Source organism: Carya illinoinensis, chromosome 9, assembly GCF_018687715.1.
Source record: "Carya illinoinensis cultivar Pawnee chromosome 9, C.illinoinensisPawnee_v1, whole genome shotgun sequence".
Classification (NCBI taxonomy): Eukaryota; Viridiplantae; Streptophyta; class Magnoliopsida; order Fagales; family Juglandaceae; genus Carya; species Carya illinoinensis.
The window spans coordinates 35,251,920-35,271,164 of NC_056760.1; the positions used below are offsets into that span (position 1 = coordinate 35,251,920).

General features: G+C 33.9%; 1 protein-coding gene across 7 annotated transcripts; it reads left to right on the forward strand.

Moving 5' to 3' along the window:
• Positions 1–9,664: 9,664 nt before the first annotated feature.
• Positions 9,665–12,140, forward strand: LOC122276490 (phosphatidylinositol N-acetylglucosaminyltransferase subunit C-like). 7 transcript variants are annotated; one of them, XM_043086261.1, is made up of 3 exons: positions 9,665–9,989; positions 10,121–10,240; positions 10,920–12,140. In XM_043086261.1, the coding sequence occupies exon 3, from the start codon at positions 11,044–11,046 to the stop codon at positions 11,953–11,955; it is 912 nt and encodes a 303-aa protein (XP_042942195.1). In that variant the 5' UTR covers positions 9,665–9,989; positions 10,121–10,240; positions 10,920–11,043; the 3' UTR covers positions 11,956–12,140. The 7 variants fall into 7 exon arrangements, with proteins under 7 accessions (XP_042942195.1, XP_042942198.1, XP_042942199.1 ...); XM_043086264.1 differs by having other exon boundaries at positions 10,131–10,240; XM_043086265.1 differs by having other exon boundaries at positions 10,134–10,240.
• The last annotated feature ends 7,105 nt before the right edge of the window (positions 12,141–19,245 follow it).

Genomic DNA, 19,245 nt, shown 5'->3' on the forward strand with positions numbered 1-19,245 from the left:
ACCCACGACCACAATGTTTTTACACTGTTACGTTACTTTTCCTCCGCCTTTTGTAGCCCATTGATCCTTCAAAAAATATTATATAGCGTTGTAAATATTTTTCAAACTTCATTTTAGATTTAAATATATTCTTATTTTTACAATAAATTGTGACTAGTTGGTTATTCTGGACTGAGTCCGAAGAGTTGGGGGTCAAATGGATTTGAGGATGGAGTTAATTATGTTTGGATGATTGGATTGCTGGTTATCTTTGTGTCTTGTCATTTGGATTGTATGGTGCATGCATGTACATGTGTTGAAATTGAAAACTGGATTTTCAAACGTAAATGGATTTTTGGGTGCGTGTGTATTATGACCCTACGCCGAGATGAGACATTATTTTGATGGAGCTCATCTGGTCACTCGGGAGTAGATAATACTGAGTGACATCCCCTGGGTTGTCACTGGGCGATAACATGATCGCACAATACGGTAACGATGTTGTGTAGATTTCGTGGTCTCTAGGCTGGCGGGGACTAGAGGATGTCTGGTCATGTTGAGAACTCAATAAGGTGACCATCAAGAATAAGTACCCTCTCCCTCGGATCGGCGATTTGTTTGATCAGTTTCAAGGAGCAGTTGTTTTCTCGAAAATTTGATTTGAGATCAGGATACTACCAGTTGCGGATAAGAGATAAGGATATATCCAAGACTACCTTTAGATCGAGATATGGGCATTATGAGTTTAAGGTGATGCCTTTTGGATTAGCTAATGCCCCTACAGCTTTTATGGATTTGATGAATTGGGTATTCCGACCCTATTTGGATTCTTTTGTGGTGGTTTTCGTCAATGACATTTTAATTTATTCTTGAGATTTTAAAAGAGCATGCTTATCATCTCCGTTTAGTACTTGGGAAATTAAGAGAACACCAACTGTATGCGAAGCTTAACAAGTGTGAATTTTGGTTGGAAGAAGTCAGATTTCTTGGACATGTAATTTCCTGAGATGGTGTGGCCATTGATCCTAACAAGGTAGAAGCTATTTTGTTGTGGCAGAGTCCTTCAACCGTGCGTGAGATTCAGAATTTCTTGGGACTTGCCGGTTATTATCGAAGATTTGTGGAGGGATTTTCTCGATTATCCGGACCTCTCACTGCTTTGACTAGAAAGAATACAGAGTTTGTTTGGTCAGACAAGTGCGAGAGAAGTTTCCAAGAGTTGAAGAAGAGACTGAAAACAGCACTGGTGTTGGCACTTCCAGAACTGCACAAGCCATTTGTAGTTTTCAGCGATGCATCTAAGTTTGGATTAGGATGTGTTCTTATGCAAGAGGGATGGGTTGTTGCTTATGCATCTCGTTAGTTGAAAGATCATGAGAAGAATTATCCTACGTATGATTTGGAATTGGCAGCGATAGCGTTTGCTCTTAAGATCTGGCGACATTATTTGTATGGAAACGTTTGTGAAGTCTACACTGATCATAAGAGTTTGAAGCACTTATTTTCTCAAAAGAATCTCAATATGAGACAGAGGTGATGGTTAGAGTTAATCAGTGATTATCAATGCGAGATCAAGTATCATCCAGGAAAAGCGAATATAGTTGCAGATACTTTGAGTCGGAAGTCGCAATTGGAAGATGAAACTGAATCGTCAAGATTGGATTCACTAGTTTGTGAGATGAGAAGACTTCTTATCGAAAGTTCGCAACAAGAGGAAGTGTTATCTTCAGTCATTGATGTTCGAGTGGTTGATTTTGAGGAATTGAAGATTCTTTAAAGGAAGGAGCTGAAGCTGTTAGATATTAGAAAGAGAGTCAGAAAATCGAGAGGGCCTTTGCATTACAGTATGCATAAGGATGGAATTCTTCAATTCCGAGATCATAGAGTAATCCCCAAATATTCAGAATTCAAGGAATGAATTATGGCAGAAACTCATGCGACTCCTTATTCAGTTCATGCTAGCAGCACGAAAATGAATCGAAATTTGAAGAGAAATTATTGGTGGGAAGGGATAAAGAGGGATATCGCCTTGTATATTGAGAGATGTGACACATGCCATCAAGTCAAGGCCGAACATCAAAGACCCGCTGGTATGCTTTAACCTCTCCTTATTCCTAAGTGGAAATGGGACAAAATTTTTATAGATTTTGTAGTGGGCTTATCGAGGACTCCTAGTGGAAAGAACTCGATTTGGGTGATTGTTGATTGGTTGACTAAGAGTGCTCATTTCTTACCTGTTAATAATATCGATTTATTGAGAAAGTTGACTCGTCTGTATGTAAAAGAGATAGTGCAGTTGGACGGGGTACCCAAGGGTATTGTATCGGATTGGGACCCAAGGTTCATATCTCATTTTTGGAAGAGTTTATAGGTAGCTCTGGATACTAAATTGAAGTTTAGTACTGCATATCACTCTTAGACCGATGGTCAATCAGAGCGTACTATTCAAACCCTTAAAGATATGTTGCGGGCATGTGTTATGGAATTTCAAGGAAGTTGAGAAAATCATTTGCCGCTTATAATAGTAGTTTCCATGCGTCCATCCAGATGGCTCCATATGAAACTCTTTATGAAAGGAAGTGTAGATCGCCTTTGTGTTGGGATGAAGTTAGGGAGAATAAAATAATTGGGTCTGAAATAATTCAAGAAATGCAAAATCAAGTTTAGATTATAAAAGATAAAATGGCGGCAGCTCAGCGTCGTCAGAAAAGCTATGCGGATACAAGGAGGAGAGATTTATCTTTTGATGAACGTGATTGGATTTATCTCAAAGTCTCTCCCATGAAAGGAGTTAAGCGTTTTGATAAAAAGGGAAAACTTGATCTAAGATCTGTTGGCCCTTTTCAGATTTTGGAGAAAGTAGGGCCCATTACTTATAGAATTGCATTGCCGGAATATTTTGGGGAAATTCACGATGTCTTCCATGTATCGTCCTTGAAGAAGAGTTTTGGACAACAAGAGCCACGCTTTGTCGACCAAGAGCGTATTCAGCTACAACCGGATCTTACTTATGAAGTTGTTCCGACACAAATTATGGATTATAAAGAACAAAGGTTGAGATCCAAGAAGATACCTCTGGTAAATGTGGCATAGGGAGATCCATTAGTTCAAGATTTCTCTTGGGAGAGAGAAGCAGACCTGAGAGAGCATTACTCGTATTTGTTTGAGTGAATGGCGGAATATTCAAAGTTTTGAAATCCGTTCCGGAGACCATTCCGGTTGAGACACTGGAACGGAATATTTCAGTACCGGTACGTTTCGGTGTACCGTTTCGGAATTAATTATATATTATATATGAATATTTATATGTATATATAAACTAACAATTAATAAAATAAATACATATATATATATATGTAAGTGTGTATCATGTATATGTGTATATATATAAAAGAATTAAAGATTTATAAAATGAATATATATTGAAAAAAATCACAAACTTGAGTTAAGACACAAAAATAAAGGAAAAAATTAAAGAATAGACAGATTATTAAAAGTAATAATACTTTTAGTGTATGGAAATGGGTATTTGAATTCTAAAAGTACAATTTTATCTATTATTTTTTAACTTATTTATAAGAGAGCTATTTTTTTAATTTGAATTTGAATTTCGGACCGGAATTACTATTCCGGTCGAAATTGACCGGAAAGGCTGGAATTTGACTGGAACGGCCGGAATTTAACTCGAAACGGAATAGATACCTACCCCATTCCGGTCACTGTTCCGGCACGAAAAATTCCGACTATTCCGACCGGAACGTAATGATTTTTAAAACTTTGGGTATATTTCCTAAGCTTGGTCTTAGTGGAAGCTTGTAGCTTGTTTTAACATTAACATTTGACCTTGCACATTTCGAGGACGAAATTTTATTTTAAGGGGGAGGATGTGATACCCCATTTTTATGTGTATTTTTTTTTAAGTAGTTTTTAATTTAATTAAAATATTGGATCTTTTATTTTAAATTTATTGAACTTTAATTGGATTTATTTAGTTGTGAAATTTATTTTGAGGTGGTTTCTTAATATTAATTATTGTTTTGTATTTAAATTGTTGTTTAATTTAATTTAGTTTATTTGTAAATTTAAAATTTTGTTGTTATCTTTTACTAGTTATTTATTATATTTTAGTAAGGTATTGTATTTAAATTATTTTATTTTATTTATAGCTTTTAAAATTGTTTTCGTTAGATTAGTTTCTGGACTCTAGAGGTGAGGACTAGACCTCATTTCTTTTTCCTATCTTTTCTTTTTCTCTTTTTCTTTTTCTTCTTCATTTTTCTTTTCCCTTTTTCTTTCTTTTTTTCCCTCACTTTTCTTCCGGTTCTCTCTCTTCCCATGCACTCTCTTTCTCCTTCTCTCATTCTCCCTTTTTTCCGTCGTCTGCTTCGTCCATCCCAGAAACGCCGCCGTCACCACTGTGAGCCACACCACCCCCACCATTCTCTTCCGCTCCGGCCGGTTAACACCCCCACCAAATTTCAGCCCCAACCGAGTCACTGTTAAGTTGCATGAGGTTCTCCAAGCTATGGTGTTCACATGCTCCAGCGCCGCTGTCATTTCACCTTCGGCCACCACTTTTTTACCACTTCATCACCAACCCTTGCTGACCTAGATCACCCATTTCCAGCTCCGATCCATCGTCGGAGTAACCACCAAGAGCTCAACTCCGTTTTAGCATTTTTCACTTCCACCGTAGTTTTTGCTGCCACCCATGGCCAATCCTCACTTTCACTAGCTTCATAAATGCATCTAAGTCATTCCATATCAATCTCAAGTCTTGGTTCGTCCTTATTAAAAGTGGGTATTTTTACAACCCACGGCTATAATGTTTTTATACTGTTACGTTGCTTTTCCTCTTCCTTTTGCAACCCATTGATCCTTCAAAAAATAGTATATAGCGTTATAAGTATTTTCCAAACTTCATTTTAGATTTAAATATATTATTACTTTTATAATAAATTGTAACTGCTTGATTATTCCGGACTGAGTCTGAGGAGTCGGGGGTCGGATGGATTTGAGGATGGAGTTAATTATGTTTAGATAATTGGATTGTTGGTTATCTTTATGTCTTGTCATTTGCATTGTATGGTGTATGCATGTACATATGTTGAATATTGAAAACTGGGTTTTCAAGCATAAATGGATTTTTGGGTGCGTGTGTATCACGACCCAAGCTGAGATAGGACATTATCTAGATGGAGCTTCTCTGGTCACTCGGGAGTGGATAATACTAAGTGACATCCCCTGAGTTGTCGCGGCGACGACATGATCGCACGATATGGTAACGCTGTCGTGCCGACTCTGTGGTCCCTAAGCTGGCGGGGACTAGAGGATGCCTGGTCATGGTATGCGCTAGGCGCGAAGTTGGGTATCGCTCGTGTAGATTTCACGTGCGTAGTCATTACCTGCAGTGTGTGGCATAGGAGCCAGAGTGTGCGGATGATCCCTGGTCATGGTATGCGCTAGGCGCGAAGTTGGGTATCGCTCGTGTAGATTTCACATGCGTAGTCATTACCTGCAGTGTGTGGCATAGGAGCCAGAGTGTGCGGATGATCCCTAGGGGAGATCATGGTGCATACAATAATTGGGAACTGGTTTTGGATATTGGATATTGGCAATTTTTTGGAAAAATGACGAGTTTGTTTAAAGGATTATTTGTGGGTCATTTTTTAGGAAAATGACGAGATTTTATAAGTGGATTTTCGTGAACTATTTTCTAAAAAAATAGTGGATTTTTTGTTTTGGGCCATTATCTTGAATAATGGTGAGGAAAATGTTTTAAATGAATATTTAAAGGATTATTTTGGAAATGTGATTTTCAGACCCTTGCATGTAGCATTTGTTCATTCATATTATTGAGTTTTAATATATTTTTATCTTGTAGTATTTGGATCATTCCTTACTTGTGGTACTGTCTTTGGTACCTTAGATTTTCATGTAGCGGTTGAGAAGGAGGAGGCTGAGTCTGAGCAGGCGGCTTCGCCAGAGTACTAATTTGGAGTTGTATTATTTTGAAAATTATTTTTACATGCTTTTATATTATATAATTTGGATTTGAAACAATGTTAAACCTGTAATATGTTGAAACTTGTAATATTTTGGTTAGCTTGTGTTTTAAGCAAATTTGTATTTAAACAAAATTCTGGTACTTAGTTGAAGACTTTTATTATCCGCTATGTAGTTTTATTATACATGTGTTGCATGTACACACACTTAGTACTTAGCGATGAGATGTGTGACCCATGTTGTCATCATCCTGACACCTTAATTTCCACGTGTCCGTACGTGGGAGTTGGGGGCATCACAACAAACATTTGGGTAAAACAATTAATGTTTTAACCAAATCTAAAGAACAATAAAATCTTTTATTAATTCTAATATTTCAAATTACAAACCTCAAGTTTAAAGAAGAATATATTCACAAGTTTAAGAAGACGATGGTTTGTCAAGAACCAAAAACTTCTAAACAAAAAATTAGTTTTCAAGAAACTTTAGGAAGATTTGAAAAGAAAAAAACTCAAATACCCTATCCCTAACAAAAATAACTTGATTCATAGGTTGTGTGATGCAGTGAAATTTTTCAAGTTTGACCTAAAGTCCGAGTTTTGGTAGATCCAAATTAGTGAGTCAGATAGATATAAGACTACTTCTACTACCCATTTGATCACTATAAGTGGAACATGATACCTTTCGGCCTAAAAAGTACCCCTAATGAATTCCAAAATATTATGAATGATATTTTCAATTCATTCATCTATTTCACCATTGTTTACGTTGATGATGTTCTTATATTTTTAAAGTTTATTGATAAACACTGGAAATATTTGCCTTCATTTCTAGATATCATTAGACAAAATAGTCTCGTTGTTTTTGCCGTGTAAATTATGTTTGGGTGTTGAGAGTATCTCAACACTTCTCAACATACTTCACTACTATTCATTATTTTATTATTACTTTTCACATATTTTTTATTACTATTCAATATTCTATTATTACTTTTCACATACTTTTTCATTATTATTTACAACATATCTCAACACTTATCAGCAGCCAAACCTTATTAGGTTTCTTGGTTATGATATTTCTGAAAGTAAAATTCAACCCATCAATTAGGCCATCGAATTTGCTGACAAATTTCCTGATGTTATTCTTGACAAAAACTAGTTGCAGATATTTCTTGGTTCATTCTAATCCTCCTCCTTTGACAGATATTCTTACTAATCTTATTAAACAAATTAAGACACATGTCAAAACTCTTCTATGCCTTAGAATTCCTACTTTTGATTCTTTTAAAATAGTTGAAACAAATATCTCTAACATTGGTTATGGTGGCATTCTAAAACAAATAGTTTCGCTAGACTGATCTGAACAAATTGTTCGGTTCTATATTGGAGTCTAAAATTCTATACAACTAAATTATAATATTATCAAAAAAGAAATATTATCTATAGTACATTTCTAAATTTTAGTGTGATTTATTAAACCAGAAATTTTTATTATATATTGATTGCAAAAGTGCTAAGTATGTTTTAGAAAAGATGTTGAAAACATTACATCCAAACATATTTTTGTACGTTGGCAAGTTATTTTAAGTGTTTTTTATTTTGATATTGAATATATAAAGGGATTTGATAATTTCATTCATAATTTTCTTACCCGTAGATTTATGCAGAAACCATGAGTAAGAAAAATGACAAATGAAAAAAACTAGAGTCTCCTCCTCTAATTCCACACAAATTACTTTTAAAAAATAAACCTGCTCTCCGTTGGACATTGCCAATAGGTTTACTACACTTGGTAGTATTCCAACTATCCAACCTATTTAATTTGCTTCAGCAATTTCGACTTCTTATGACCCATATGCTAAACCAATTTATACGATTAAGCCTACCCAATATTTTCTTACTTCAAAAACCAATTACATTAAAAAAACATATTTCTAAAATCAGTTTTATATCCAACCACACCTATCCATGTATATAGATTCATTCAAAATTGCTTGTACTTATTTTTCCCCCAATTTCCATTGGATTCCTGAGAGTTCAGGAAAAAATCTCTAATTTTACTCTGAAATTTTGTTTCAAACAGAATCTCTTACTATTAAACCTATTTTTGACAAAACTGATAAAACCAAAGTTACTTTTTACAATGCTTACATTATAAAAGTGATTACTGAAGAAGAATAAGAAACCAATCCCTATACTTCGAAAAAATTACCACAATCAGATATTGTTTACTGTTACTATGACTACATTGACGCTTTGTTTAAATTTACAATGTTTCAAACTCCAGATCTATTACGTTATTGATTTTTCAATTTTGACAAGAAAACCAAGAATACTTTCCCACTTTGGCTTCAGCGTTGGTGGAATCAATTTAGTCCTATTTTCGAAATCTTTCCTGAAATATTTCAAACAGCTATTAAATATTTTTCTTCTGTGACCCTCTCAAAGATGGACAGACATAATTCAAAATTTTTTTACTTACTCAATTTATGCAAAAGATATAAGGTTCCTTAGATTTTAAAATAAAGTTATGAAAAGAATGATGATATTTTGCTTAGACCCTATTTTGTCAAATGGTGAGATAAATTTTTTTACATAGAAGACATTATTTCCTCCATAGCCAGAGATTATCCTCGGCTTGCTCAAGATATTCAAAGCATGAAGGATTTCCTTGTTGTGAAATAGCAGACACATGTGTTTGCCTGAATATTCACTTGCTCGGGTCATTACTTCAAATACTTCTGAGAAATCATTTTCAAAATCTAAAAAGAAGACCATTCTTAACGGACTAAAAAAGAAAAATTTAATTAAAATATTAAAGGCGTCTCTTGAAGCCGAAGAAGATTCTGAATTTGACTCATATGCATCCTCCAAGAATGTAGTTGTTGAGGCTCCAATTGCTGATAATGACCCATACAACAACTTCTTTGGTCATTACTCTGAAGGCAAGCCAAAGTTTTCAGATGATTTATCCACTAACGCAAATCGCCAAATATTTCATAAAGTTCCACAAGATTGCTAGTCTACTGACCATACTTTTAGAAATTCCAAATTTTTTATTTTTGGGACAATAAAATGAAACAGACTCTTGCTATTTCAGTTGAAAAAGTCTTATCATCTGTCAGTGAAAGACATTTTGGCTTAATGAATAGTGAAAAAAATCAATTTTACTGTTTATTATTTACTATTTGAGTATTTTAATATTTTGTAAAAGTACTCTCCTGTTTTATAAAAGGGTCACTTCATTTCAATACATGGCACAATGACATAGAGCGAAACCAGACTTCCAAATAGCCCTTCCTTACTCTCTCATGAAATCTTCTCCATTTCTCTTCTTGCCTTTCATTATTTTACCTTATAATTACTCTTATAAGTAAGATTTTTTAATAATCAAGAATTTAATTCAATACTTGCATTATTTACTTTTCATCTACATTATTTAATTGCATTATTTACTTTCATTATTCAATCTGATTTCAGTTATTTGGTGCTCCAGTCATTTGATTCTAATTACTTTCAATCTTGGTACTTCATTTTCAGCACTAAAAATATATATAATATAAAAATCATAAAAAAATATCTTATATAATATAAAAGGTTAATATATATATATATATATATATATATATATGAACTCATTCGGTTCTGTTTGGTGAGGTGTTAAAAAAAAAATTCAAAATAGAATCAATTTTAACTGAATTTAAGAAAAATAAAATCGATATCAGACGAACAAATCCAATTCTGGACCAAACTTACCAATTCGATCCGATCCGGTTTACCGATTTCATCACCCGTAAATCAAGCTAGCAGGATCCGGAGACAAATTTCAGGGTTTGAGAACCCTAGATCCTCCTTCAAGCACCAAGCTTTGCCGAAAATCAAGATTTCTGGCTGAGACTCTTTCAATCGTCAAAGTTACATCTCGGCGATGAAGATCTAGGGGCTTGGCCTCTGTTCATCATTTTCAGATACCACGCATTATATACCAGTCTTCCTCATATCTGTGTATTTCCCTCTCTCTCTCTCTCTCTCTCTCTCTCTCTCTCTCTCATATTTCAAAGTTCATCAAACAGAAAAAAGAAAGAGCATGACGATCGATTACAAATCCCCCCATTTCTAACTCTTCTCCTCGGCAGTAACATTCAGCAGAAAAGGACACTCCAATTCCAGCCGCACTCGCCCAGCCGGCAACCAGCTCCTCCGCAGCTCGACACGCACCCAACAGTCCAGCCACCGTCCACCACTACCACTCCACTGTAAGCAAATTATCTCTCTCTCTCTCTCTCTCTCTCTCTCTCTCTCTCTCTACAGTACAGCCACATCTTCCCGTCTTCCGCCCTCCATCTACAAGGTGAATTTAATCTGTTCCACTGAAATTATTTGGATTTTTTTTTAATGAATAATGGACACTGTTGTTTGATTTTGAGATTGATCTTTGATTTCAATTGTGATGGGCTTTAGAATTTGGGATGAATTTCTATTTTGCATTTCAATTGATGCGTTCGTTTGTGCAAATGCAACCCTTGTAGATGAATTTTTCTTAGATAAAGTATGTTTTAATGAGAATCAAAATGGGGCGTACTAATCTGGTTGTGGCAACAGAGATGGGCATGCGCTCATGCTCGTTATAAAGGATTTCATTCTCGAGATTATGGTTTCACTGGTTCCAACCATGTCATTCTGAATCTTTTCTTTCACAAAAATGTCTTCATGTACGCTTATTTTACAAGCAATGCTTATTGGAAGAACTAAAATACAAGAAGCCAAGCTGCTGATTCAAGCGAAGAAGTGTATCTCTTTTATTTTTCAGTTATGCATTGAATTCATTTATTAAGCATGACCTTTACACACACACATATATATATGATTTATATCCAAAAATGGTACACCTTCTGTGAGAACAGCAACATATATAATTATATACTTCTTCTGTAGGTCTGCTGCATATTGCAAGATCACAGTCTGTGAGAACAGGATTTATGTAACCTAGGATGATATTATTCTTGCTGAAAAAATTGACCTTAAGGAGTTAGGTTTGCAATTGAACGAGCAGATAGAAATGGATAATTGCGTTGCTGAAAACTCATCTCCAACTCGACCCAAATGGAGAAAAGTGGCATATGGAGGGATGCAGCCTGGTTTTGATGACAATCACACTGATGAATCTTTCCTTGAAGATATAGTCATGAATGCCAATGTTGTGAAACGGGACATGCTAAAAGTGATGCAAGACTCGGTTTCCATCTCTGAATATCTATGCATTGTTGCCCTTGTGGGCTTGGTTTGGACCTACACTCTAAGATCAACTCTTGATGAAACTTCCCTTTTGTATCTTGATGTCAGTCTTCTTGGATCAGGTTTTCTACTTCTCCTTTTAACGGAAGAAATGCTTTCACTCAATCTTCTCTTGCATTATTTACCTAACGTTTTCTTTTTCACAACTGGATTATACGTTTTGGCTCCCATCTACCAAACTCTAACAAGATCCATTAGCTCAGATTCCATCTGGGCAGTAACTGTTCCACTCCTCATACTTCATCTATTCCTTCACGACTACTCAGGATCAACTGTTAGAGCTCCTGGGGCTCTGAATAATCCAACATTGACCAGTTGCATTTCTTTAAATGCCTCGATAGTGGCCTCGGTTTTCATTGCTTCTCGCCTTCCATCGAGTATACACGTTTTTGCAATCATGCTATTCTCCTTACAAGTATTCCTTTTTGCTCCACTGATCACTTACTGTATCAAAAAGTACTCCTTCCGCTTGCATCTTTGCTTTGCTTTCAGTTTGATGGCCATGACCTTGGCTTTTGTTTATACACTCCACAGGCTACTTTTTGTGCTACTGTTGGGTTTATTGGTTTTTGTGACTCTGGTATGTCCTTATTGGCTTATACGACTTCAAGAATACAAGTTTGAGATCAATGGCCCTTGGGATGAGGCTAAGCTTTGTTTTGCCGTAACAGATTAAGATCACCAGTGTCAACCTTTGTATGTTTCATGGAACTTTTTGGAGGTTGGTTAATTCTAAATTGAATTGTTTGTATAATTTCCCTTGTTTCTTCTCTCCAGTTAAAGATCTTATTCCACTTATCACATTATATTGATGTGGCCCCAGACATCTGTTATTGAATCGGCTATTGGTTTTCTATTGAAGGATCAGCTTTATACTCAATGATGAAATAAGCCCACTCACATTGGATTAAGAATCCTGAAATTTTAAACATAAATCTAAAATTGAAAAAGGGGATGGTTGGGCAGAATAGATAAAATGCATATCTGCTTCACGAAAACGAAGCAACTCTTCCATAAATCTTAAAGATTACTCTAATAATAATGGTCATCCAAAGCAGAAGACAGTTTTTACATGTACTTACCATACAAAAGCAGTCTAAAGCTAGGAGTTCGATTGATAGAGGATTGCGGGTGTGTCGAGCGACATCTTAAGCAAAGTTTTTGGACTAGTCTCGCTCGTTCAAATTTTTAGCGGTGTATCCAGCTAAGACTTGGCTAAATTCGTAGTGGAAGTCTTGTATCGGTGTTCACTCAACTATGATTCATGTGAAAATCAAGCGAACTCTTGGTCAGTGGGACTTCTCTTCTACGTGCGATTTTCTTCTACATTGGACCCTTGCTACCCTCTTCTAAGGCCTCAATGTACTTGATGCCTTTCTATCTGCATTAATGGTGTCCTCCCCTAGGGTAACACCACCCCAGTCCGAATACCAAACACCTCGGGGTGGTGGCCACACCTTGAGAGTGGTCATAAAGGTGGCGGGAGGTGGTCTTAAAATTAATTAGAGTTTAAAATTTTAGGAATTTAGGATTTATATTTTTGGGTTTTAGTTTAATGTATTTAAGAAAAAAGAAACCTTTGTGGCTTTGCATTTTCTAAAATGTGTAGAATCATTATATGTCGGCTTGTGATTGGAGGGTGTACATATCCTAACAGCAATTCGTTTTCTATAATATTTTATTAGATCCAATATGATTGTCAACTAGGTTTTGCACTTCAATTGTATTACACACATATTATTGATTGAAAATTTGAGATTGAAAAATCGGAAATTAGACAAGTACAATCTTGTTTTTGTTAATCACCCATTGCTATTTAAAGGTTGGTGTGTAAATATACTTTGTTATGGAGCTTATTACATATATAAAAGAGTTTAGAACTATATTTTTTAGGTAAATTGTACAATCGGTATTTGGGTTTTTTCATCTTTATTAGGAGTGTAACCGGTCTGGTTTAGTTTGGTTTTAGACAAAATTTAAGACCGAACCAGTATAAATTAGTTTTACATTTTTTAAAATTAATTACGCATCGGTTATCCTCCTAAACCGATACCTCCGGTTTTACCAGTTTTTGGTCTAGTCGGTTTTATTTTTTTATTTTAATAAAATAGAAATTCCTCATCAAAAATACGTTTATAAAAAAAAATCTATTTTATTAAGAATATGTTACTATCTACAAAAGTCTGCTTTATAAAAAAAATTTATTAGGTAAAAAATTTTGTTATAAAAACACTGCATATGACCAATTAAGCTTTTATGTTCAAGATTAAAGTTTTATATTATAAAATATAATAATATTATCTTATATATATTTAAAAAATTAATTTAAATATATATTATAATGAACCGATCCGATTTGATCCGATTTTAAAAATTAAGAAATTGAAATCTGACATTTTCGGTCAATTTTGACATTTTAAAAATTGATTTCGTACCGAATCGATTCCATGGGTTGACACCCGATTCTATACGAGTCTGAGGCCACAATTATTATTTTTCTTACCGTTGATGCATAATTATCTAAAAAAATAAATCAGGTACACTGTTAGGTAGCATTGTGACATGTGTCAGCCGTGGATTCACTAACTCACAGTATACCTTATTCGGGAGTTTTTCTTTGACATGATTTACGTGGGAGTAAATCTTTTTTTAAATACTTCTGTAACAAAAAAAAATTATAAAAATATAATTTTTTAAATTGACATAATTTTATATAATCTATTATATTTTCTTCACAATAAATATAATTTTTTAATAATTACATCATATTATATTAATTTATAAGATTACTTTTATCTAATTCATTTATGGTTAAAATATTTTCCTTTTCTTGTTATCATCATGCGTCAATGTTGTGAAAAATGAAAATTGCAGTCTCGATTTGTCTTGAAAACGCAAATGTTGATCTTACAATTAACCTTATTAACCTTGAGGTTTTGTAATGTTTCGGTTTTAATGAGGAACAAGTTTTGCAGAACTGCGACATGTGTTCTTAGCCAACCGGCCAGCTTACGTCCCTTTCCACCTCAATGCGCCCCTAGCACGAGGGAATGGAATCCATCTAAAATTTGAGAAGGGTGAATTGAATTTTCAAACCTTTGGGGATGGATATTGATCATTAATTCTGCTATGGGTTAGGTAGATAACATCATGGAGGTCCACAGAGAGAGAGAGAGAGAGAGAGAGATTCCTCATCTTGTTTCTTAAAGATCAACTTCCGTATTTGCGAAGCAACGTGAACTCAAAGAAGAATCCTCCTTTGTTTTGACAACGAGAGTGTATACAGTAATCTCAAAATTTAACACACCCGGCACACTTGATGATGTGGAAAAAAAAATCGTCTGGAGCACGAGTCAAACTTGACGGAAGCAACCACCATTCTCTTCTCTCGTCTCTAGCATGACTCAAACTTGAATTTATTCAAGAAATAATCTATCTGAAACTCTAATCCCGAAATCTGATACTCTAAATCCTAAGCCCCAAATTTGAGAAACTCATCGCTGGAGAATTGAGAATGAAGAAAAGAGAAGGAAGAACATATAACTGAGAAGATATAACACATCATTAGTACCCTTTTCTTCTTTCCAAAGGTCTGTTTTACTCCCGGCTTTGCATTTCGAATTAAAATGTTGTTCTTGCAAGAGAAATAGCGTATTGGTTTTTGTTTGTAATGAACAATAAATCCATGCAAGGGAAGATTCATTTTTATTGTCTTATATGTCACGCATGGTTTTACTTTATTTTAGGAGAAATAGCGTATTTGATCTGATTCTAAATACATGTATATATATCAAGGGGAAAAATGTATATATACCAGCCACCTCGGGGTGGTGGCCACACTTTGAGAGACGGTCGAAATGGTGACTAGAACTAGAAGCCTGGAGATAGTCTTAAAATTAAGAAAAAATCTACTCATCATTCTCACACTACGTATCACACGTTATTATTTTTTTATTACTAAATGTGTGATGTATAGATGATGAGCAAAAGAATTCAATTAGATTAGGAAGAATAAAATCAACAATAAAAATAAAACCAAATAATTAGAGTTTAGAATTTTATGAATTTAGAGTTTATATTTTGGGGTTTTAGTTTAAGTTATTTAAAAGAAAGAATATTTTATGGCTTAGCATTTTCTAAAATGTGTAGAATCATTTGAGAATTTTTTCTATGAAATGATTATTTGTTTGGAAATCTAAACAGCCCCCCATGGATATGCATGGACCACACACTTGACTCAATGTTTGGCCATATATGATCCATCCACTTGTTCTAACATTAAATAATGGTGCACTTTCCAAATCCATATCATTATTAAATTAAAGAGAGATGAAATCTGAATCTTTGATTGAACTCTGATGATCATGATCTCACTCAAAACCTTAGGAGCAAAGTGTAATTCTATTCAAAGGCAGTAAATTCCTATGATTTCTGGCCTCACAAAAAGTGATACCTAAGTACGTACCTATTGAAGATAAACCTCGTACTGGAAACTCAGCAACAACCTCAACAACCACTCAAGATTCAAGATTTATCTAATCAGTTAGAAAGATGGCACTTATCACTTGTATAATTCAAATACAAATATTCAAACAATAGTTATTGTACTCATGTAAACTCATAAATAAGAAAATTTGTTCTTCTCAATTTTTTTTATGGTACTAGAGCCAATTCAACTAACGTCATTATGTCTTCCTATTTCGACTATAATTCCTTTGCATCTCAACCTACCCCCTTCATATCACCCCTAATCAAAATCCCACAACCAGTTATTGTCAAACTTGGCAAGGATAATTTCCTATTTTAAAAAGCTCAAATTGTTCCATTTTTACAAGGCCTGGAAGTATTTGGACATCTTGATGGTTCTACTCCATCTCCCTCTTCCATACTCGACACAAATGTGTGGTTACATCCCACAACCAGTTACTGTCAAACTTGGCAAGGACAATTTCCTACTTTAAAAAGCTCAAATCGTTCTATTTTTACGTGGGGTCTGACTTGCCCTTGAGAGAATGAACAACATTCATTCTCGTGCGCGTATTATTCATACCGTACTCAGTTGGCAAGTTAGAAGAAATGAAATTTATCCATCTTGATTATTTTCAGCGTGTGAAAGGGCTCTGTGACACATTTAATGTTGCTGAACATCGTCAGATTGGTGTGCCTATCTCTCACATTGGTTCCTCTCAATTCCTTACTTCCAACAAAACCTTTATGCTTAATGATATCTTATATGTTCCTGCCATCTCAAAAAATCTTCTTTCTGTACAACAATTTGTTAAAAATAACAATGTTTTTATCAAATTTCATGCCAATTATTTTCTCATAAAAAATTGTTCTTCACATATGGTACTTGATCACGGACCACTTCATAAGGGTCTCTACTCCATGCAACTTCCCTCTCGCTCCTCTTCTCCCTCACATGAGAAGGATAGGACGGGGACCTCATCTATCCCTTTAATATGGTAAATGAATGCACTTGATGACATGGTCCCAAGAGTAGAAGTCGATCGCCAACCGCCCATCCACTAATGAGACTTGTTTTTCTTGATCTGATCTTTCGGTGTAATTAATAGAAATGTTTTTTTTTTTGAATTTTCTTTTCTTTTTTCAATCATAAACTGCACAAGATGCTAATGGAGTGAGTTCATTATATGTAGGGAACTTAATTGGAGAGCATAGGAACCCTTTTGTGTCATAATTGTCTAAATTAAGTACGTATACATTATATAGACGCACCTGCTTTGCTTTGCAAATTATGGCGGTGTGGTCACCATATATCTTGTTTTCGTATAGTAATGATGGTAGTTGGTTGTTCATGAATTGGCCTATTCAATATCTTTATACATGCATGCATCAAGTTGACAGAATTTATTTATATTCTAAAATTATCGTCACATCTCATCTCATCCCAAGTATCAATACGTACACAAATACTTCAGGGAATATTGTCAAGCTATGAATTAGCTTTTGCTTCCATCTTGACAAAGCTCAATATTACAAAACAAGAAAGTAAAATACTCGGCATTTTCCAATCTTAGCAAATTTGCGATGCACAAATCGACATTGCAAATTGGCTAAGATGTCTAAAAATATCTATGTTTATTAGATGATTGAAAAAATATGTTTATTATTTATTTTCTCATCATTTCATGATATGACATTAAATAATAGGTTCACAATTGAAATATAATAAATAGTTTTCAATCATCTAATACTATATCATAAAATGATGAGAAAATGATAAAAATAGATTAGCACAGATAACTTTTTATTACAGTGTTTGACATATATGTAATGATGATAATCAATGTTTCGAATACCGTATCGGATGTCGTACCGGTCAAGGCACTAAAACGAAATATTTTAGTATCGGTACCGTTTCGAGATAGTCAATATATAAATAAATTATATATATAAAAATATATATTAATTATATTCAAAAATAATAATCTATATATGAATAAATTATACATAAATACATATATATATATATATAAATTAAAAATAGACTAGTCTGAATTGAAGGTAAAAAAATAAACTTGTAGTTTGAAGAAATGAAAAAAGAAAAAAAGTAAAGCCCAAAATATTGACCGGTACGGTCAGTATTTGGACCGGTAAAAAACAGGTACAATTTATGTATCGGATCAATGGCTAGTACGACTGGAAACCGTACCAGCTGATACGGTACAAAATTAAAAACACTAATGGCAACACAACTAATTGCTTTCTTTCTCTTTCCAAACGGCCATCTTCGTTCACCAACCATATACCTAATTTAATATGGGATGCAATTGATTGAAGTTAAATGAAATCGCCTAGATGTATTTTTAGGTCAAATTTAGCTACAAATATGCACAAACTAGCTAGCCAATGCTAATGCTCTTTAGAAAATGAGCGAAAGAAGAAAAAGAGTAATACTATATACAGTTACAGAATACACAAATACCGCACAATTATTTTAAAATAGAATAAGAATCACTATTAAAAAATTATTTTTTTAAATAGATTTCATATTTACTCAATTTTTTAAAAAAGATTACGTAACGCTAATTTATTTTATGACTGTAAATATTATTTTTTATTAAAATATCCTAGTGTTGAAAGCCATTTATGGAGTTAGAGCAAGAGAGGCGCACCAGCTATGCACAAATTCATCAGAATGAGAACTATTAAAATAAAGCTAGCTGGCTAGCTTTTATTTATCGACATTAATGGGAGGCCATAGAATTTATTTCTCTATATAAAAATCAACATTCAATTCTGTAATAGGCTTAAATCTCTATATAAAAATCAAATATTATAAATTGAGAATTAGAACATACTACAAATATTATGTTAAACTGGTATATAAATTAATTAATTAATATATATATTGATGCAAAAAATTAATTGAATGTACAGTATGTGCATTAACATGATATATAAAGAACAAGAAGACAAGGCAATAGAGACGAGCATTGGTATCCATTGCTTTTTGCCTTTTAAATCGCCAAAACATTTTATTGGAACATGGGACCATAAATCATTGCCGACATACATTTTATTCACTTGGCTTCTCAACCATTCATTCATTCATTTTACCTTTGAACAATTTGAAAAATAGAAAAATCTATTCAATTCTTCTTACATAAAAAATTTATATACAGTCACTTTTGTATATTTTTTACACATTCTATTAATGTGATTAGTTACATTACTTTTTTTTAATATAAAATAACTGTTTTAATCAATCACATAAATGTAGTGTGCAAGAAATATGTAAAAGTAACTGTATATATATAACAGAACGCGAAAACTTGCTAAATTATGTCAATTTACATACATATGTCTTTTCATGTATAATCATGTACCATTACTAGAATTAACAGAAGAACAGCATGAGTAACAAGATATCAATCCATGATTTACTGCATGCAGTACTTAGCTCAAGGTTTGGGGAAAAAAATGGATTTTTGCAATGTGG